General features: G+C 43.5%; 1 protein-coding gene across 5 annotated transcripts in view; it reads left to right on the top strand.

Moving 5' to 3' along the window:
* The first annotated feature begins 849 nt into the window (after nucleotides 1-849).
* Fam120b (family with sequence similarity 120 member B) overlaps nucleotides 850-22,108 on the top strand; it is a 53,046-nt gene continuing 31,787 nt past the window's right edge. Inside the window, exons 1-4 of one of the 5 annotated variants that reach the window (XM_076858002.1) lie at nucleotides 850-901; nucleotides 7,835-9,304; nucleotides 11,421-11,601; nucleotides 20,799-20,900. In XM_076858002.1, the coding sequence (XP_076714117.1) occupies nucleotides 7,856-9,304; nucleotides 11,421-11,601; nucleotides 20,799-20,900 (1,732 nt within the window). In that variant the 5' untranslated portion in view covers nucleotides 850-901; nucleotides 7,835-7,855. Of the gene's footprint in view, nucleotides 902-956; nucleotides 978-2,392; nucleotides 2,427-3,036; nucleotides 3,103-7,834; nucleotides 9,305-11,420; nucleotides 11,602-20,798; nucleotides 20,901-22,108 lie in introns of those variants that run through there. The other 4 variants (XM_076858005.1, XM_076858001.1, XM_076858004.1 and 1 more) reach the window with 4 other exon arrangements.

Here is a 22,108-nt window from a genome sequence, read left to right as displayed (position 1 = left end):
CACCTCAATTTGGCATTATATTTTGAGTTCTCTATCAAGTGCTTTGCCAGAGATTCTGAAGGAAATCACAAAATGTGTATCCCAGAATGATATCTTACTCCCCTGGTAGAAGCCTCATTAGCTCACCAGGGTTTAGAGCAGACTTATTAGGACACAGTATGCGTCCAGGAAGTCGGATATACATCCTCTTTGGTCGATTATTATTGGAATGTGTCAATAAGTTAAAAAATGAATTTCATTGTTTCCAAGGTCCTGTCATACATGTAGATACCCAAACGTTCTCCTGATTGTAAAGAGTGGAATAGAAACTAGGGGTCGTTCCGGGGGAGCGCGGCCCCCACCCTCTACCCGACGCAGTGACTAGGCACAGCGGCCGCGCCGTCCTCCAAAGCGCCAGCGTGGAGTCCTCGCCCGGATCAGCAAGGTGCAGCGGCGGGCCAGGATCCGAGCTGCGGGACGTGGACGTTGGCTTCCGGACACTCGCGATGAGACCTAGGCCTACGAAGAACAAACTGCCACCGCCAAGCTGGCACTCCATCCCGCAGGACGCTCTATCTGCAGGGCAAAAGAGGAAAAATGGCGAAGTCCGCTAAGCGCTAGAGGAAGTGAGGCCGGAAGCTGTATGGTTGCCGGGGCAACAGGCCGAGGCGTCCTTCCCCTCCTCGCCCAAGGCTCCCGTACACACACCTCGCGCCCGCCCCCGCTCATACACATGCGCATCTCGCGCTGCGGCCTGTCCCTGCGCCTGCGCACCACGCACCCCGCATTTCGTCCGGGCCGTCCATGCCCCGCCCCGCCTCCACGGCCGGGCGGAAGCACTTGGGCGGAAACGGAAGTGAAGCAGAGGCCGCGGGGCGGAGGGTGGGGTGGGTGTGTAGGCGGCTGTTCTTCGCGTCTCTAGGTAGGGCGGGCCTAGGGACCTGACAGTGGCCTGTGGGCCGCCGGGGTGGTGGCGAGGGTCCGGAGGGATGGCGGAGGTGCGGACGAGGGGCCCTCTGCGGCGGCCCGGGGGGCGGCCGGGATGGTCGGGGGCGGTGGCGGAGGCTCGCGCGGGTGCAGGGCGTGCACAGCCAGGAGGCCGGGGGGAGGGGGAAGCGGAGGCCGGGAGGGCGCGGTGGGGGCCAGTCTGCCGCGGTGTGCAGAGCCTTTCCTTTTTGACGCCAACTCTGTGCATGATCTCTGACCGTCCGGTCCTGGGACTTGCTTTTGGTCCCTTTGCCTCGCTCGCGGCCTTCATGCATTCTCTGATTTTTTATTTTCTCATCCTTTCCCCCATCTCCCGCCATCGCCATTGGGTTCCCCTGACCCAGTTGTTCCTTTAGTTTAGAAGCTATAGCTGCGCTTTTTTGCCGGTTGAGCTCTTGGGAAGAAGCGCCACCAGCACAGCGGTGTCAGGTCATTCGCTGCTCTTCTAGGCCTCCTTGCCCACCAGTTTTTAAAATCTCACCACCTAGTCTTTCAAACCTTTGGCCACGGAGAGGAATACAGTAGGTGACATCTGAGGTCCCTTGTAGTTTTATAGCAATCCAAGATTCTACCCTATTCCTGAATTGGAATCTGGGTATCATTTATGGGGCAGATTTACTTGAAACTAATGAAGTTCAGGCTTTCATGTCCCTCAATTGCATGGTTTGCTTCCAAGGCCCTGGGAACTCTGCTGTCCTGTGTTTATAATTTGTATTTTGTTTTTTTACAAAGAAGAACCCCAAGTTGTATATTTCATTCCCTATATAACTTTCCATTTGTCATATTCTGCTGCCTTGAGATTTACCCTCTTGTCCATCCGACCTTCCCCTCCCTAACTCGTGCTCCTTCATCTTCTAGGGGTGCTCATATGGACGAAGGGTGTTAAGCATGAGCTAACTCAGCTCCTTGGGCAGGACCTTATAACTCTTGCCTTGCAAGTGTAAGTGCAGGTATTGCTAGATTCATTTCCCTACAGAGTTGCTACCTCCTTGAGAGGTTGATGGTGAAATGCATAGGAATCTACTTAGCTGAAGTCATAAAAGCACTCCTACCTCCATAGAAACTAGAGTTGTACACTGGGAATTCATTCAGAGGAATTTATTGCAACCTTTATTTTATTACTTTGAAAACAGGGCAATCCTAATGTGATCAGTTATTTTTATAGAGTATAATAATAAACAAATAATTACATGTTTCTTTGTAAGGTATTTTATTGGAAAATCTTAAGGGATTTTAAAGTTTAAGTTATTAAAATAATAATGCTTAAAGTATTTGTAGAGGAGTTTTTAGTAGTTTAGAGTCTACCAGATTTAGGAGGTAGATTATTATTTTTTATAAGTTATTAGTGAGTACGTAGATTTGTCTTCATTCATACAGTGAATCTGTACATGTGTTAGCCAAAAAAAGCCAGCTCCTGAGCACCATTGGTAGACATAATATTGCTCAGTGAGAAAGACTATGTAAGTCAATTTTATTATAGAACTTTTTTAAAATATATTTTTAGTTGTAAATGGACACAATATCTTTATTTTGTTTATTTTTATGTGATACTAGGCAAGCACTCTACCACTGTGCCACAACCCCTTAGTACTTTTAATATAAAGTGGGCCACATTATATCCTTTAGTGTATCTGTTTGCACACATCTGCATATGTATGCCAGGTTCTGTAAAAGTGGTCAGTATTAATACTGTTGCATTAGGAACCCAAATTTAACTCACTACAGATTCTTGCAAATTATTACAAAGTCATTTACAATATAACCATTGCCAACTTGAAACAGAGAAGCAACTTCCTGAATAGAGATTTTGGGACAATTTAGGTTTTTGCTCATTAAGCACCAAGATAACCCATTTAGGATGGAAATTGTTTTATAATAGGTTCCTTTTCTGCCCAGTGTGACAAACATTCCTCAGTGGTCTCAAATGAATATTGAACTGTATGTAGTTTTTTATTTTTTATTTTTTTTAAAAAACTCATTGTATTTTTTTATTTAGAGAGAATATTTTAATATTTATTTTTTAGTTTTTTTCAGCGGACACAACATCTTTGTTTTGTATGTGGTGCTGAGGATCGAACCTGGGCTGCATGCATGCCAGGCGAGCGCGCTACCACTTGAGCCACATCCCCAGCTCCTGTATGTAGTTTTTTAATGTTGTGATATAAACAGTGATGCAGATGCAGATCTTTCCTGGAGTTTTTAGGTCTCTGCTTTTTTTTTTTAGTGGGGTCTTTTTTTTGTTGTTGTTTTAATTCTTTTCTTTCTTTCTTTTTTTTTTTTTTTTCTTTTAGTTTCCCTGTGTCAGCTGTCAGAACTTCTTACTGCTGTCAGTATACCTGCCTAAGGTTGCCCTTTCCATCATGTATTCTTCTCTACTTGCTACTTTGGGTTCATTTGTTAGAACTGAGGAGAAAAATGGTCCATAGCCGATAAGAGCCTGAAGGAGTTTCTCCTGAAAATTTTGTTTTAGCTTTAACTTGTGCATTTTTTTATATATATCAGACCTTATTCTGAATCCTGGATAAGTGAGGCAGCATAACTATTTGTAGGTATACTCACATTTTTGTGTGTGTTGAGTGACATTGTTTTCACAGTGCTTCCTGTACTTGTAAGAAGATTTGTAGAACTGCAGTTGGGTAAGGAGAGGCAAAGGGCTGTTGGGAAAAGCCAGAGACCCTCTCGTCACTGTTATCCTTGGAGGGCCCTGGGAATGACTGGGAATAATCTGTTGGTAGGAGACTGTAGGCCCTACTGGTGTGCAGTGACCAGGTCACCCTCAGATGCATCTGTGTCAGTGGAGGGATGAGGCCTAAGGAAAGGAAGACAGGCTTTTTGAGATTGGTGGGCTTGGATGCTGCCATTCCTGTTAGTTAATGTCTGTGGCCTTAAGCAAGTGATTGTTTTCACCTAGCACACACTGTCAATTTCCTCCCCGATAACTACACCTGTACTAGTCTTTACTGCAATGTGTCCTTGAGAAAAGAGGCTGAACAAAACTGGTGTGTGGGACTAGGGGGCTCATCTGCCACGGGGCTTTTGAAATAAAGTACACGTTTAAAGTGTCCCATTGGTCACATTTTGACATGTGTATGCCTCCAGATTTTCTTCTGTCCTGCAGGAGCCACCATCTGGTTCATACTTTATCCACAGCCCTAGCAGGGCTCTGGAGTGTGGTAAATACTCCTTGGGCATTTACTTAGGTGAGTGTGGGAATTTGGTTAGGCGGCCAAGTACAGTTGTCCTTGTGCAGGGGTCAGGCACATGTGAACTGTTCATGTGCCCAAGAGACCTAGAGGAACTTTTGCATAGATCAGCATCAGGTGGGGCTAGGCTGAGGTGTGCTGCTCTGTCAGTTTCCACAGATGTTTAGAAGTGGAAAGTTAGGAGTAAAGGAGTTCCTGGATTTGTCTTTTTTCCTTCCACTTCACGTTTTAGTAGCCCAGCAGCTGAGACAGGCTTCGCTGTCAGAGGAAAGTGCTGCTTGGCCTAGGAGCAGAAGCCTCCAGAATCACTGTGTCTGCAGTTCCTTGTAGCTCCTCAGAACTTCCTGCATTGATGTTGGTGTTGATTTTGTTGGGCTGCTGGAGGATAGCATTTCTTCGCATTCTATCCTAGGATACATGGGGGATCTCAGAAATCCTTGTGGATTTCTATTCTTTTTATACATTTGCCCTTGCATTTATCTATTATTTCAAATAGATTTGGGGCCCCTTATATGAGACATTGTGCTAGATGTTGGGATGAGACAGATAACCATGTCATTGTCCCAAGTGGCCCACCTTAATAGTGGTGATTCCCCAGTATCCCACACTATATTTAGGGCAGTGAGACTCCTACCTAATGAGACAAGATTTCTACTTTCTTTCTAAATGGCAGTGATCAACATATAAAAAGTTCCTATATGAATTGCAGGGAGAATTAATTGAAATCTAAATTATATGTATTTGTTCAGTCATTCTTTAATAACTGCCTTTATAGAAGGAGAAGCCTCCATATATGCACTCAGCAGTAAAGGGAAAACAAAAAATAATTATTTGAGGTGATAGGCGCAGTTTCCTGTCCTTTTGGACACTTCTGTCATCTCATGCTGACTGCACTTGTGCTTGGGTGATGCTTCCAGACCTGGCCATCAGGAAGTTGCTCTACAAAGTGGGCGTGGCGAGTATTTAGCACTTGAATTCATGGAAGTATGGGAAGGCCTCCTTCAGCTTCATGTATTCCCAACTCCTTTCCTACCCTGGTTCTTTTTTGTAAATGCCAAAGGAGAACACTTTTTCATGTTGCATACCTGAGGTTTATCTGTGACTCAAAATGTGAGAAATTGGCAGTGTGAAAGACAGGAAAAGCTTGTGCTTGCTCAGGTGAAACAGTGGGCTTTTCACTACTAGTGTGAGAAAGGGGCAGAAACATCTGAATAAAAGCAGAGTCTGGCTTCTTGCAAAATAAAGTGGTTATTTTGAGAAATTTACTGTTGTCATTTACAGTTTCAGTAGAAAACGATTGCATCAAAAAAAAATTTTTTTTAATGTCAAGGAAAGGAAGACAAGTTCAAATGTGACAAAACCTGCTGTGCGGGTGGGGGTATCATTCTGGAAAGCGATTGGTGGGGTTTCTGTGCCCAACTTTTAGCTCTCTCTCCACCTATGTGTTGTTTTCTCCTGTGTCTTGAGTGGCCCAGCCAGAACTTCCAGGAGCTGTCTGAACTGAGGGCTTATGGGAAAGGAATCAACAGGGGCTAGCCATGCACTCTGTGATATCCCAGCACTCAGCACAGACCTGTGAAGGACATAGAACTGAGTCAGTCTCTGATTTATAAGATTTATCTTTGACCTGCTTAATTCCAAGTAAGGCATAGAATAATAGTCTAGAGTCTATTCTAACCAGCATTTGTATTTCTTTCCCAGAGTCTGTCCCCTGCTTACTATGTTATAACAACATTGAGGAATATCTTTAGGAGCCAGGCATATATCTCGGTGGTAGAGCTCTTGCTTAGCTCCTGTGAGGCTATATGTTAGATCTCTAGCACATGAAAAAGCAGTGTAACCATCGTGGAGAAAAGATCCATGTCCATGAATCCAACAGAAACCCAACAGCTAAGAGATAATTATGTTATGAGGTCCAGTTTCTACTGTAGTAGCTCAATACTTTGATTTTGTTTCCATAGCAAACTCTATACTAGTGATAGTGAGTAGTGATTTGAGGCATATGTATTCATATAGTCTCTTTAATAACATATGGTCAGGACTTTGATGAGTTTCCATATATAATAGGTGATATTTATTCTCTGCCCATATATTATATATTTTCATTTTTAATGACTATTAAACAGATAGCTTCAGATTAAACCATTACAGGTCAGTGTCCAGTAGCAATAAGTATATTTTTTAAGATAGTCTTATGAGGGTGTCTGTTGTCATCACAGTGATTTGTTTACAGGTCCTTCACTTGTGAATTAGAACTTTTGATTTCTATAAGGGTTTCTTCTTTTTTTGTTTAAATATTTATTTATTTTTTTAGTTTTAGGTGGACACAATAACTTTATTTTGTTTTTATGTAGTGCTGAGAATTGAACCCAGTGCCTCACACATGCTAGGCGAGCGCTCTACCATATGAGCCACATCCCCAGCCCTTCTATAAGGGTTTCATTAGAGTTGCCTTATAGATTAAAGTTTGTATGTGTAGATGCCCATTCAGCATGGTAGCTGGTAAGTGCACTGAAAAATGAGGGCTGCTGATATGTGCTTGGACATGACCCTGATGGTTCAGAAGAAACCATGGTGAATGTGTGCTTGGATGTGGACCTGAGAGCTCAGAGGAGACTGTAGTGATTGTGTGCTTGTGTGTGACCCTGACCGCTCGGAGGAAATGATAGTGAATATGTAGACATTGAAATCCAGGAGGTCCTCCTAGAATATTTTTTCTGAGCATTGATGATTTTTCCTTGCCTAAAGGAGGACATCATATGATATAAATGTATTTTGTTCCATTTTTATTTTTATAAACTATTAGTTTTAATTCTTTGAGCATTTTCTATTTGATTTTAGCTTTTAGAATGGGCTATTTTTCATCAGTCACAAATTCAGATAGTACGATGCTTAATATGGTGAATTTGTATGAATTTTTCTTTTCAATTCATTTATTGAGATCTGCTTGATAACAGTTTTCTGTATACAGTTTGACAAGTTTTATGATAGCATTATACAATTGTAACACTCTCAGCACAAAGTAGTACACTTGTTTATGACCACGTAGTGTCCCCTTGAGAATTCCTTGTGCTTTGCTCCCCACATGGTGGTTACCACTGCTCTGCTTTCTGCCACTGCAGACTATCTTAGCTCTAAGGGAGCTAGAACTTTTACATGTTGAGTCATGCGTATGTCCTTTTTTGTCAGCAAATGTATTTTGAAATTTTTTCATTTTGTGTATTGTAGTATGTGTTGTAGATTTTTAAAATACTATTTCAGTTTCTGGATGAGTAATAATTACTTTTTTGGAAAGTGTTGACTTCTCTTTGAATGTGGTTGAGAAATATCTTGAATAATAGTGAATATTTAAATTTTTAAATAATTTAAATATTTAATATTATTTAAATATTTAATATTTAAATAATAGTGAAAATTTAAATTTTAAAGATTTAAAAGATTGCTACATGTGTTGTCCTTGTGATACTCCTGTCATTAATGTATGCTTAGATTAGATAAAGTGCCTTGTTTTAATTGAACACTCTTTAGGCTCCTAGCCAGCATGTCATGTTTGGTGACACGAGTCTTTTGGAATATTAAATATTGCCTTGTGTTTGCTTTGAAAAGTGCCAAATGTCTAGTGAAAATGCCATAGTTGCTAATTATGGATTTCTTTTTCTTTGCAGATCCTTTTCCAGAGTCCAGTTATGGGTGTGAGAGGTCTGCAGGGGTTTGTGGGAAGTACCTGCCCACATATATGTACAGTAGTCAATTTCAGAGAGCTGGCAGAACATCACCGAAGCAGGTACCCTGGATGTACTCCTACTGTTGTGGTGGATGCCATGTGTTGTCTCCGATACTGGTATACTCCAGAGTCTTGGGTCTGTGGTGGCCAATGGCGAGAATACTTTTCTGCTTTGCGAGATTTTGTTGACTCCTTTGCATCTGTTGGCATCAAGTTGGTATTCTTCTTTGATGGTATGGTGGAACAGGGTAAGAGAAATGAGTGGGTGAAACGAAGACTTAAGAACAACAGGGAGATCTCTAGGATTTTCCATTACATCAGGTCACACAGGGAGCAACCCGGCAGAAACATGTTCTTCATCCCCTCGGGGTTGGCTATATTTACACGGTTCGCTCTGAAGACTCTGGGTCAGGAAACTTTGTGTTCATTGAAGGAAGCAGACTATGAGGTGGCTTCCTATGGTCTCCAGTACAATTGTCTTGGGATTCTTGGGGAAGACACTGATTACTTAATTTATGACACGTGCCCCTACTTTTCAATTAGCGAGCTCTGCTTGGAGAGCCTCGAGACCATCATGCTCTGTCGAGAGAAGCTCTGCGAGAGTCTGGGCCTCTGTGTGGCAGACCTTCCCCTGCTAGCCTGCCTACTTGGCAATGACATAATCCCAGAGGGCATGTTTGAAAGCTTTCGTTTCAAGTGCTTATCTTCCTACACTTCTGTAAAAGAGAACTCTGATAAAAAAGGTAACATTATCTTAGCTGTGTCAGATCATATATCCAAAGTTCTTCATTTGCATCAAGGGGAGAAAAAATTAGAAGAGATGTTGCCTTTGGGACCAAACAGGGCTCTTTTTTATAAAGGAGTGGCATCATATCTCTTGCCAGGACAGAGCTCACCATGGTTCTTCCAAAAACCCAAAGGTTTAATAATGTTGGACAAGCAAGTAATTTCCATGAGTTCAGACCCTGAATCCAAGCAAGGAGTTCCCATATGTACAGAGCCTGAATCCAAGCAAGAAGTTCCCATCAGTACAGATCCTGAATCCAAGCAAGAAGTTCCCATATGTACAGTTCCTGAATCCAAGCAAGAAGTTCCCATATGTACAGTTCCTGAATCCAAACAAGAAGTTCCCATGTGTGTAGAGCCTGAACCCAAACAAGAAGTTCCCATGTGTGCAGAGCCTGAATCCAAACAAGAAGTTCCCATGAGTAAAGAGCCTGAATCCAAACAAGAAGTTCCCACATGTGCACACCCTGAAATCAAGCAACAATTACCTGTAGAAACAGACTCTGACTTTAATCTAGAAGTACCCATGTATGCCCATCCTAAAATTAAAGAAGATAACCCCATGGATATGGATTCTGAAATAAAACAACAAGTAACCTTGGTTTCAGACCCTGAAATCCTAAAGGTAGGTGCATGTGCCTAGTCCAGTCAAAGATGTTATGATTGGATTTGTTAATAAATATTTGTTACTGATGGATTTGTTAATAAATATTTAGTGATTGGTGCAGTGGTTAAGGACTTGGGGAGGCACAGATTGGGAACCTTTGAGTTTAGATAGGAAGGCAGATTTTATGTATACTTGATATTGTCACATGAACATGACAGTCAAGAACTGTGGGGATTCTAAGGAGAGAGACTTGTGGGTTAAGATAAAGGGAGACGGGCTGGGGATGTGGCTCAAGCGGTAGCGCGCTTGCCTGGCATGCGTGTGGCCCGGGTTCGATCCTCAGCACCACATACAAAGAAAGAAGTTGTGTCCGCCGAAAACTAAAAAATAAATATTAAAAAATTCTCTCTTTTTAAAAAAAAAAAAAAAAAGATTAAGGGAGAAGTTCCCCAAAGAGGTGAAACCAGATCCAGATCTCCATGAGGCCAGCATTTGCTTTGAATAGACAAAACTTGGGGTTGTAAGAGCCCTAAAGCATGTGGTGTTTGGAATCTGTTACTGCAGTATGGGTGTGAAGGATGGAAGGACTGGGGAAGGTGGTGTACAGCCAGACTGTGAAGGTTATTAAATGCCACACTAGGAGTTTGCACTAAATCTGAACATGGTATAGAACCTTGGAAGAGTTTTGATGGAGGGCCACTAATAAGTACTGTTTGTATAGAGTTCTTTGTTTGACACAATGCTTATCTTTTCTCATTTGACCCTCAACAGCCCTGTGAGATAAGCATTACCTTTCTCCAGTCTCCAGTGATGGGGACTGAATCCAGGGCCTTGCACATGCTAGTCGTTTGCTCTACCCCTACCTATATTCCCACCCCTAACCCCGGTTTCACAGGTATTTGTCTACTTGCAAGTACAGAGGCATCTCAACAAGTTCAGAAACAAACCTGTGCTTACCCAAAACCTTTTTTTTTTGATTTTTTTTTTTTTTTTTTTTTTTGAGAGAGAGAGAGAATTTTTTAATATTCATTATCTTTTAGTATTTGGCGGTCACAACATCTTTGTATGTATGTGGTGCTGAGGATCGAACCCCGGGCCGCACGCATGCCAGGCGAGCGCGCTACTACTTGAGCCACATCCCCAGCCCCCCAAAACCTTTAGTTGCTCAGAGCATCTGAGTTTTGCCATTTTCATTAGTTACACAGCTATGGACCTGGGAATTCTCTCACTTTTCATAGTCAGTCTTCATGACTTCTGACTCTTACCTATGAAATGAGTTGTGAACTTGTGCAGTGTTCATTTCTGCCACCTCAGTTCCAGCTACTTCTTGTCAGGATGACTGTCATGACCTTTAAGGACGTTTTCTGGAGCGCTTTGCCCCTTCCAGTCTGTTTGTCATGCTGTGTGTAGAAATAAAGCCCTTTGTTTGTACTTTGTAACTCTCAGGACAAACTCTAATGGCTTGAAGGTGGCCGCGGTTCCCTGGCCCCTGGCCACCACCGACTTCCCTCTCCCTCCGGCTCTGTAGCATCACTGTCTCACACATGTCCTCCTCCTTCTGGGAAGCTCCCACTGCCCACCTCCTCCTCGACACTGTCCATGTTCTCTTCTCTCACAAGTTGGAGGTCACTTCTCAGAAGCGCTTGTGTTATACTCATTCTTGAAGAGAGTTATAGTGGAAAAGGATGAGGATTTAAGAAAAGAATGACAACTTTTACTGGGAAGCATTTGTAAGTGCTTTCTACATGGAAAAGGATGGGCTAGAAACTGAGGAAGGTGTAGTTGGGCCTCCAAGTGGAAGTGTTGACAGGCATGAAGCCGTGACCCTGGTGAAAAGTAGCGAGCACCTGGCTCCTGGGAGGTGTCAAGTGGAAAAAGCAATGATCACTGAAGAGGTAATACTGGTAAGACTGGTGGATGGAGTGAGAAAGGTAAAGGAAAAGGAATATAAACAGAGTTTTAAACTTGGAAACTCAAAGGAAAGAAAGCAAATGCTACTTGATATCATGATATTGAGCGGCACTCATTTCTTAGTGCCTTCTCAAAACCGGCATGAAATGAAAGTTATTGACTTACTTTTGAAGGCCACTCACTGTTTTTAAGGAGAAATCCATTGTATCTGAATTTTGAACAGGTCGCCAGGATGCATCACATCCAGGCAGAAAGCTACCTGGTATACAGCATTGTCAGCAGTGGAGAGATCGAGTGCAGTAACACCTTGGAAGATGAGCTTGACCAGGCCTTGCCCAGCCAGGCCTTCGTTTACCGTCCTGTCCGACAGCGTGTTTATACTCTGCTCCTGGGCAGCTGCAGAGGTAAGAGCTGGATGGTCTTTCTCAGTCACAGTTCCGTCTGACAATTAAGTAGGTTTTGTTTCTCAGTAAAACATTGATTGAGAATAACATCTGTAAATAATTAAGGAACAGTGCCAGGAGATGTCTATTTTAATTAGCAAGCAGTGGATCAGCACTCATTAATGAAGAATGGATTGTTTATTCCTTAAAAGGACTTGTGTTTTTTTAAATGAACCCTCTTTCCTGCCTGAGGACTACAGGTACTTATTGTTAGAAGACAGTGTCTACTTAGATGCTGCTCAAACTGATTTTTCATAAAACAAGTTTACAATATCTAGTCATTTTTTTCCTTTAGAATTTTGTAATTAAGTTTATATTTTTTTCTATCTCTTATTTCCATTGAATGCTTAGCCATTGATAGTAGAGGACCATGAATGTCCAGAATGGTAAAAAGGACTTGTATACCAGGTGTTAAGGTAATCAGGTCCCATAACTCACTATTAGGAGTAGTTTGAGGGAGTTAGGAGTGAGGAAGAGCTCCACATATTAGAAACCGGGGTGCATAATTGTTTAGTTCTTTGTATGAAGCCTTGCTCCTCTTAGAAGGAGACCTTAGGCAGGTACTTTATGATTGGACAGGTACTCTGATTGGACAGAGCTTTGGTTAAGAACATGGTCTAAAACTAGCAAATAAGAGGATGCTTGGGGCTCATTTGCTTGACTGAGCACCATATTTCCAGACATATCAATATTATTAAGATCAGTCTGTTATTCCAGAAGGTAGATGTTTGCATGATCTAAAGGTACTGATGCAATTTCCAGATGAAAAAGCTGTCTTCCTTTTGGTTTTGGTTTCTGTTTTGTTTTTTAGTACTAGGGAGTGAACCCAGGCTCTTGGGTAGGGCATATAGCCCTCTACCATTGAGCTACATCTCCCTGTCATTCTTTTGGGAGGAGGCAGTAGGGTCTTGGAGTTCCGGGTTGAGTAGACTCCTAGTGCCACACAGCATGCACTGCCTTCTCCTGTGTGCTGTGCAGGCACAAGGAAGGTGCTGAAGCACAGAAATAAATTCTAGGACCAAATGCCAAATGTTTGAACTTGAATTTTTTTTTTTTTTTTTTTTTTTTTTTTTGGTGGGGGGTACCAGAGATTGAACTCGGCCACTCAACCACTGAGCCACATCACCAGCCCTATTTTGTATTTTATTTAGAGACAGGATCTTATTGAGTTGCTTACTGCCTCACTTTTGCTGAGGCTGACTTTGAACCCCCAATCCTCCTGCCTTGGTCTCCTGAGCCGTTGGGATTATAGGCGTGCGCCACCGATGTGGCTTTCTGCCCATATTCTTTCTTTCTTTCTTTCTTTTTTTTTTAGTTGTTGATGGATCTTTATTTTATTTATTGATATATGGTGCTAAGAATCGAACCCAATGCCTCACACATGATAGGCAAGCGCTCTACCACCGAGCCACAACCCCAGCCCCCATATTCTTTCTTAACTTTAATAATTCTATATTCTAGTGATTAAAAGGTGATATCTTCTCAAGAAAAAAAAATTACATTATAGTATAATATTTACTAGGTATTGTTTTTAAACTATTTTGGTAAGTGATATTTACTACCTAGATTTTCTTTCTTAATTTAACTTACTTAGAACCCTACAGATAATGTTATTAGATAATCACATAAATAAGAAAAAATACTCAAATAGAACTTGTCTTCATATTTTATCTTTACTTCCTTTCTTTCCCCCTCAACTTTATGGATTTGCACATGAAGTTTAGTTTCTTAGAATACGAAAATAAAGCTGGGCGCAGTGGCACATGCCTGTAATCCCAGGGGCTTGGGAGGCTGAGGCAGGAGGATCACAGTTCAAAGCCAGCCACAGCAAAAGTGAGGCACTAAGCAACTCAGTGAGACCCTGTCTCTAAATAAAATCCAAAATAGGACTGGGGATGTGGCTCAGTGGTCGAGTGCCCCGAGTTCAATCCCTGGTACCAAAAAAAAAAAAAGAATATAAAAATAAAATGCTTTGGCTTTATCTACAGTGATTAACAGTGGAGTGTGCTCTGTTTTTTGCCTGACTTAAGTTATTGTTCCATGTGTACCTAAAGGTGCTGTGTGTTCTAGTTACAGATTGAAATGTTCTATGAATGTCAGTGATGTATTGATTTCCTGTCTGCTCATTCTCAGTTGCTGAGAGAAAAGGGCTGATATTTCCAGCTATTACCATGGATTCATCTTTTTTCCTATAGTTCTGTCAGCTTTTGCATTAAGTATTTTAAAACTCAGTTGTGTGGTGCACATACATTGCACCAGTTCATTGTTTCTTAATGAATTGACCCTTGTAAAAAGTTGAAAATTAGATCTTATTTTATTTTTTAATCTGGAATACTCTTTTCTGCAGTTGGCTTTGTCGGATCACTGTATACACTCAACTTGTGTCACTGTGTTTATAGTGTCTTTTTTCTGTTCTTTTCCTTATAAGGTGTTTCTTGTTATCTGAAGTGCACTTTTTGTGCATAGCAGGTCCAGTCTAACAATCTCTATGAGTGAAACGGTCCGTCTGTTTGCATTAGTGTGATCGCTGACGTTCTGAAGTTGCCTTCAACTTTGTTCTTTGTTCTATACTTTCTCCTTTTTTGACTTTAGGATTCATTGGATAATTTTAGTATTTTTTTCTCATGCTCTCATATGGAGTATTTGCTTTTTTTTGGTTTTTTAGTGGTTGCTTTAGGGTTTATCATGTGTATCTTTAACATTACACTTTAGTTTCACATAGTACCTTGCCACCTTCACCTTCTGCATAAAGACCTTTTATTCCTCTCAATATTTTTATTATTATTTCATGTCTTCTGTATGTTTTTAAGAACAAATTTGGAATAATTATAGATTCACAGGAAGTTGCAGAGATAGCACTGAGATTTTCATGCACCATCTCCCGGCTTCCTCTAAAGGTGGTGTCCTTTTTTTTTTTTTTTTTTAGTTGTAGATGGACACAATACCTTTATTTTGTTTATTTTAAATGGTGCCAGGATCGAACCCAGTGCCTTATGCATGCTTGACAAGCGATCTACCACTGAGCACAACCCTGACCCAGGTGGCATATTTTTTTGACCCTAATATACATCAAAACCAGGAAGTTGACCCTGCTGCAATCATACTGCCTGCACCACAAGCTTCTTTGTAACTGTGCAACATGCACATATGCAGTCCCATGTAGCTGTCTCCCATGCTAGGATTCCTGTGAGCCGATCCATAAGCAAGGCACAGAACACTGACAGGCCCTTAGCATCCTTCCCCTGTGGCTACTGAGCTGCTCTCCATCTCCTGTTTCTGCTCGAGAATACAGTGGTCTGTGGTATATAACCTCTGGAGATTGCAAACAGGGTTGGACCCCACAATACATGATTGTGACTGTTAGTTTAAGCCAAGCTAGCTTTTTCTGTGAAGGGCAGAAAAGCATCTTAGGCTCTGAGGACCACCGTCTGTCTCTGCAGCCTAGGTCTGCTGCTGTGGTGGGAGAGGCCTCCGGTGATGGGGATGTATAGGTGTGACTGCATACCAGCAGACCTCTCTCTTGGATTTTACATCATTCCCGAGTCATTAAGTGCCCTCCTTTTTCCCAACCATTTTCTTTCTTTCCTATTTATTTATTTATTTATTGATGCCATTGAACCCAAGGACACTTAATCTCTGAGTCACATCCCCAACCGTTTTTATTTTTTGAGACAGGGTCTTACTAAGTTGCTCAGCCTCAGCCTTCCAAGTTGCTGGGATTAGAGGTGTGTGCCACCATACCCAACTCCAACCACTTTAAAATATGAAATGCATTGTTAGCTTTCAGGCTGTGTGAAAATAAGCAGGCCAGGTTTGGCCATGAATGTCGCTTTCCAACCCCTGTTCCGAACAGCTGTGTTTTAAAGTCACAGAAAGTGTTTCTGTGCTGTTGCCAGTTCTTCATCCCTCTGCACAGCTGCAGGGTCCAGTCAGTGCTGCCTTTCTTCATCTGAAGAACTTGTCCCACATTGTTGATGGTGCAGCCTTAGATATCCTGAGCATTTTTCCTGAAAATTTATTATTTTCAAGGTTTGGTTTGCTGAATATAGAACTTCAGGCGTGTTGTTTTTGCATTCAGCGTGTTGAAAGGTCCTGGTATGTTTCTCCTATGACATCACAGATCCTTCACATTGCTTTTTCTGTATGTCCTCCATCTTTTCTTGAGCTGCTCTGGTTTTCTGCAGTTTTATGAGGAAGAGCTTTGCATTGTTTGAGTTTCTGTTCCCTATGAGTTTCTTGAGCTCCTTGGATCTGTGGGCTTTTATTTTCTGTCTGTTTTTGAAAGAAATTGAGCCTCCTTTCATCAAGATTTGCTTGTGGCGTGGCTCCCTTCGCGGCTTCCTCAAGTCTGCCTTGACTTTTCATCTTCTGCTTACTCTCTCATCAGGCATCTTTGGTTTAGGTGCTAGAATGGCTGTTGAGGTCTATTATTTTAGCAGTTAATTTTCTAGTCCTTGAAAGTTTACGCCTTGGAGCTGGTACCACCCTGCTCTTTAGGCAGGGCCTTCCTGGGCAGTCACCTGAGCTCCCAAGACCACTTGCCCTGACCTACATGAAATTCACTGCTTCTCCGCTCCTTCTGAAGTCCTCCACTCTCTTTAGCCTGGGGATGGGAATCACGCTGGCATCTTTGGCTTTGGGATCGAGCCCCCTTCCCTCCTCTGGGCTCCAGCTGTCTGCCAAACTCCACATGGCAGAGTGCTCACATTTATACCCAAGCTCTCTCTGGCAGTTCCTGAGGAACTGCCCAGGTTGACAGCACAGAATCTTTCTCTGGCTTAAACCATGCTAACCCTAGGCATAGGTCTGATCAATTCTGTTTATCCCTCAAGTCCTTAAAACTGACTCCCCCATATCTTCTCTTATTGTCAGTCAAAAGTCCATCGCTCTTATAGCGTATGATGGCTCTCTCATGCTTAGACTTTTCACAGTTGTGCTTTCATTCTTGTGCCTGGTTGTCTGTCCTTCTTGCTGGGCTGAAATGTTGGCATGGTGGTTTTTTGCTGCCCCTGGTGGGTTTCTTGGTGTGCATCAGGTATTGAGTTTAAGGGTTTTGAATGTTTAGTTAAAATATTAGATTTTCAAGGGTGTCTACAGTTAGCAATGCAGAGAAGGTAACTTGTGATTAGATTTAATACTCAGGTGGGAGACATGTTCTTCAGCCTTCTCAGGTTAGTAGCAGTCTCCAGGCCAGCCTGACTAAATGGAGGGACCACTCATTCTCATGGTGCAGACCCAGCCTAGAGCCCAGCTCACCCTCACGTGGTCTGAGTCGGCAATCTCAAGTCTCAGGCAGTGGGCTGGCGTGCTGGTCCTACAAGCTCCCACTAAGGATACATTTTGGATCCTGATCTCGGGCATGTCAGCTCACCTGATGTCTCCCAGGGAGCCTCAAGGGAGTGTGTGTTGGTATTGCCACATGTGTGCTTTGTGTAGTTGAGCATATGGTATTTGAATGTCCTAGATGGCATGTGGTCAACAGGGTGGGAGCCCTAAAGTCCCTGCCTTCATACCCATTCTTGCCTTTGTATCTCTTTTTGAGTCTCCTCTAATGGATATATCATAGCTTGAATCATTCAGTGAAAGCTTCCATTAAACGGAAGGGTGTAAAAGAGACTCCACGTAAGAGGTGGGGTCTGTCTGCTCTGTTCCTATAGCTCTCCGTGGTTGACGGTGTTGGGGGAGCCCATGCATGCTGGCAGCCTTGGACCCATTGTGCCTTTTGCCTCATTTCCTTCCAACAGACATCCCAGGAACCAGGGAAACTTCAGGATGGTCGGTATATTGTCAGAGGGCAGCCATTGGCCTTCTGAGTACAGCCCATCCTAAATATCCACTCAATAGGTAACTTCTCGGATGTGTGTAAAAACTAGCATATGAACTGAGGCCATACACAATTATAGACTAAGGCAGCAATATAAATATATCATAGAACCAAAAGGAAAGATACAGCTTTTGAAAAGTTGGGAGATTATTACCGAATTAGAACATCCCAATAATGAAGGGCTGACATTGCTGCTCCTTCTCTTTCCCCCTGCCCAATGTAGCCCACTCCACTCCTTGATCTTGCCGGTGATGGTGGGAGCTGGTACTTAAGAGCTCGTGTGTGTGTGTGTGTGTGTGTGTGTGTGTGTGTGTGTGTAATGTCTAGCAGAGTTTTTTAGGTGTGACTGTGTGACAGTGCCGATCTGGACTAAGGATTGAAAATGCTGCATCTGAAAGGTCAAACTGGATGTTGACAACACAAGCTCATTCTTCATGGATGCTGACAGGGCTAGCCCTGAGTTCTGTATTTCCTCCTCTCAGCCAGGGGGAAGCAGAGCTGCACAGAGCCTGCCAGCAGAGTCAGATGTGACTTCTGCTAATGCAGAGTCTGGCACACTGTCTGGCTTCCTGGCTCTGATTTAAATGTCCCTGCACCTGTACTCCAAGGGACAGTGCAACTTTAACACCTGTCTATTTATTACCAGTTCTACGCCCTTCCCTGGGGTTTACCAGTTTCTAACAGCTGTAAGAATATTTTTCAGGGTGTGTGTGTGTGTGTGTGTGTGTGAAATTCAGGATGAGTTGAAGTGTTCATTCAGTTCAGTTCATGAGCGTCTGGTCTGGCCTTCTGCTAAGAACAGAGTTTGCTATGGCAAGCTTAAAGTTGGGGTTGTATCCTGTGGTTAATAAATGGGCATGAGCAGTACCTGGCCAAAGCTCTGCATTGGAGAGAAGATAGGAGGGAAGGCATTGCTGTGTGGACTCAAGGCCACAGGCCACATTGAGACGCAAGGAGAGAGGATGTAACCAAGTGGAGAGCAAGGGAGGTGGCAAGGGACAGTTCCAGAGCAAAGGAACACTGTAGCCAGCAAAGGAGGAACAGTGAGTGGGAGGCCCTGAGGACCTGCAGCCAGGTAGGCGACTCTGCTGCAGCACCCAGAAGAGTTCTGGGGCAGAAGCAAGCAGCAGGCACTTGTATTCAGGAGTATAGCCACTGGGAGATCTTAATTAGGCCTGGTTAAATTTTCATCTTAAAAAAGCAAAAGACAAAAAAACCTCCCTCCATTTGCATTGGAGATTGGCTTGGCTGAGGCTAAGACTGCAGATGAGGGCCAAAGACCAAGCCAGCACTCCTCAGTGCCAGTGTACAGGACAGGGGATGGGGGCAATCTCAGGGGCAGTTCTCTTCCCAGGCAGGGCACAGCCTAGGTGTGATGGGCATGCCTGGGTACTGCAAGTGGGTAGGAAACGATGTGTGGAGAGACGGTCAGGCTCAGGCTTGTTGATGCTTGGTACCTGTGGAAAAAAGCAAGTGTAGGGCAGGCGCATGTCCTGGAGAGATGCACCTGGCTTGCCCAAGCCTTCTGCTCGGACCCTGCTCTGGCCTTTTGTTCCTGTTGTGTGATCTACCTGTTGTGCAGTTGTAAGGACTCCATTCAGAATGTGTTTCTGCTGTTGGCCAGTGAGGGCCAGCTCCTGCTGGAGCTCGAGGAAGCATGCTAGAGGCAGTCCCAGAGGCCTAGTTGTGCACCAGGGCAGGACTGAACCCGTGACACTAGCTTTAGGGATGGGCAAGAAGAGAGCAGCTTTGCAAAGGAGGAGATGGAGTGGGGAGGAGCCTAGGAGGGACTGGGTGCTGATAGGCAGCGGCCAGTTGCAGGGAGAGTGGAATAAACACACAGTGTCTGCTGGGTGCCACAGCAGCAACATCTCAGTAGAGCAGGGTGGGGCAAACCTGAACAAAGGATGTGAGGGCAGTGAGCAAGGCGTTGGCTTCCCAGGTCAGCAGGAAGCAGTGACCCCAGAGGGGTGTGGGGGACTCAGACCTGAACACAAAGGAGCTCCGGTGAGAGGCTCAGGAGACAGGAACAATGTCTGCAGTGTGTCACAAGTGGTTTTTACAGACTCAGTCTGAGGTGCAGTTAGATTTAACCAAATCTGTTTTATTAACGCTCATTACACTTCAGATACACATCCTAATTCTGAGTCCTAAGTGAGGCTACACACAAGGGTCCCAGGCATTCACCTGTGATGTGTTTTAAGTCCAGGTCATTGGAACTCGGTCCATGCCAGAGGAGTCTAGTGCAAGGGGAACAATAGAGACGGGTCTCCGTCTCTCTGTCCGGGTCTTGTTAGTCCCACTGGCCCCTAGAAGGCTGGGTTTTTAAGTCCGAGTTCAGTTGTGCTTGTAGCTGATAACTGGGTGAGCTCTGGGGTCTACCCCCTGGATGTAGACTCTTACAACACTAATTTAAGTCATATCTAAGTTCTGCAGTTAGTATCTAAATTTTGTAGTTTACATTACACCATGGACATAATACTTAGAGTCTTTATCTGACGCACACACTAATTACTATAATCCACAGTCAATAATCCTATTATACTTTCTGGTATTCATATCATACTGGGTGCAGAGAGCCCTCTGAGCCAGGGAGCCAGTGGCCCTGGGGGCAGGAGGAGGGAGGTATGGGGCAGGAGGAGGGAGGTATGGAGCAGGGGCTTGTTCTGTTGCTATGGAGATCCTGCCGCTGTGCCTGAGGGTTTCCAGACCAGCAGGAGTGTTGAGTAGAAAGTGCCCCTCACATTGGCATGCTGAGTGAGACACAGAAGTGAGGTCAAGCTGAGTTTTCCTACAGTTCTTCATCTGTTGTATGTAAGCCCTTTTGTTCTGGATTATTGTACCAATCTTTTTCTTTTCTTTTTTTGGTACTGGGGCTGGAACCAGAGGAGCTCTACCACTGAGCTACATCTCAAACGCATTTTATTTTTTATTTTGAGGCAGGTTCTCACTAAGTTTGCTGAAACTAGTCTCAAATTTGTAATCCTCCTGCCTCAGCCTCCTGAGTGCTGGAATTTCAGGTTTACACCAATATGCCTGGCTTATCGTACCAACTTTTTTCAGAGTCTATTAAAGACCGAAAGGACTTTTCTCTCCCAGCATTTTTCTCTCAGTATTCTCTGCCAGAGTATGAATAAAGGGGGAGGAACCTGGCAGGTCTGGTCCCCAGGTTCTGGCTTTCCTTGGAATGAGGGCTGCCCTCAGGCCAGGGAAGGAAAAAGCTGTCAGGGCCTTGACCAAGTCAGGTCCCCTCAGGGAGAGGACCTCTCCTGGGGCAGACACATGCCCACAGACCAAGTGGCCTCCTGCCTTCTGACCTGCTGTCTTTCCTCAGATGACCTCAGCACCAGCCTGGCTGTGAAGGAGTGGTTCGTGTACCCTGGGAACCCTCTGCGGCACGCGGACCTCGTCAGGCCTCTGCCGGTGGTCATTCCAGGTATAGACAGCCGTGGTCTGTTCGATGTGGGATGTACGCCCAGCGAGGAGTTCTGCGGTGCTGTACGAACACTGATTTTCCTTTCAGCCTTTGGCCTTAGATGAGCGCACCTCTGGTAAGGTGTTCATGCATTAGGACAGGTTCTGGGCCTGTCTGCTGCATGCTTCCGCTTCTTCCTCTTCTTGCTCAAGGCCCAGAGCAGTGGCAGGAAGAAACGTGAGGCTGTGATCAGAGGCCACTGCTGCCCCGTGCCCTGCCTGCCTCTGGGTGCTAAAAGCACCTCTGAATTTACAAGGTAGGGTTCCTGATCTTCTGCCTCAATAAGCTCCTGTCTTCAGAAGCATATTTTTTCTAGGGATAGTACTAGAAAGGGGAGATCAAGGAGACTTATTGGATCTGGAAAAGTAAGTTTTCTTTTCATGGCAAATGCCTTAGAGCTTTGTGAAAAGGAAGGAAAAACAAAGGTCATGAAAAAACAGCCGAAGTGAATCCAAACATGAACCTTTCTCTGCACAATTCTCAATATATGAACACGGTCGGGGCGCCCAGCAGTTGGGCTGTGTCCTGCGTATTGATAGCTCTGGAGAAGGAAGGGTGGGTTTTAGAATTTATATTTAGTAGCCCATGTCATTAGTTCAGAAACAAATATTTTTTCTAAAATTTTGATACTCTATTTTCATATGCTAATTCTTTGGCATTGCCACTTTACATTCCATGAGTGTATATTACCAAATATGGATCCAAGCCCTGCAAGTAGTTTTTTTAATAAGTGAAATTATACCAGGAGAAGTGTTGAGAAAAGTTATTGTAAGACATATTTCCTTTTTTGTTGAGCTGTTTACCGGTGATAGACTCAACCTTAAAAAAGAAGTTATCACAAAAATAGATTAAAGCACATTGACATTTGATTTTACAGTAAGAAGAATTTTTTATAGGGTAGCCAAAATGATTTTCCAAGAGTGCTTTGTTATACGTATAACTTCCATCTTATGTTATCTTTCCAAAAGTTACATGGAAATGGCTTATTACAGTTTTCTTCATGATTCAAATTAGAATGTTTGGCTGTTCATCATATCATGTGTTAATTTTAAAGTCTGCTGTATATAAACTCTAGAAATCAGGTAAGTATTGGAAAAATTCCTTTTGGTGGTCTTGAAAGCATTCTGCCTGGCATCTGGAGCTGCAGATGGTGTGTGCAGTGCCATGGA

The sequence above is a fragment of the Callospermophilus lateralis genome, chromosome 6 (assembly GCF_048772815.1).
Source record: "Callospermophilus lateralis isolate mCalLat2 chromosome 6, mCalLat2.hap1, whole genome shotgun sequence".
In the NCBI taxonomy this organism is placed as follows: Eukaryota; Metazoa; Chordata; class Mammalia; order Rodentia; family Sciuridae; genus Callospermophilus; species Callospermophilus lateralis.
The sequence above is the reverse complement of the archived record's forward strand: the minus strand, read 5'-3'. Positions and strand labels throughout refer to the sequence as shown.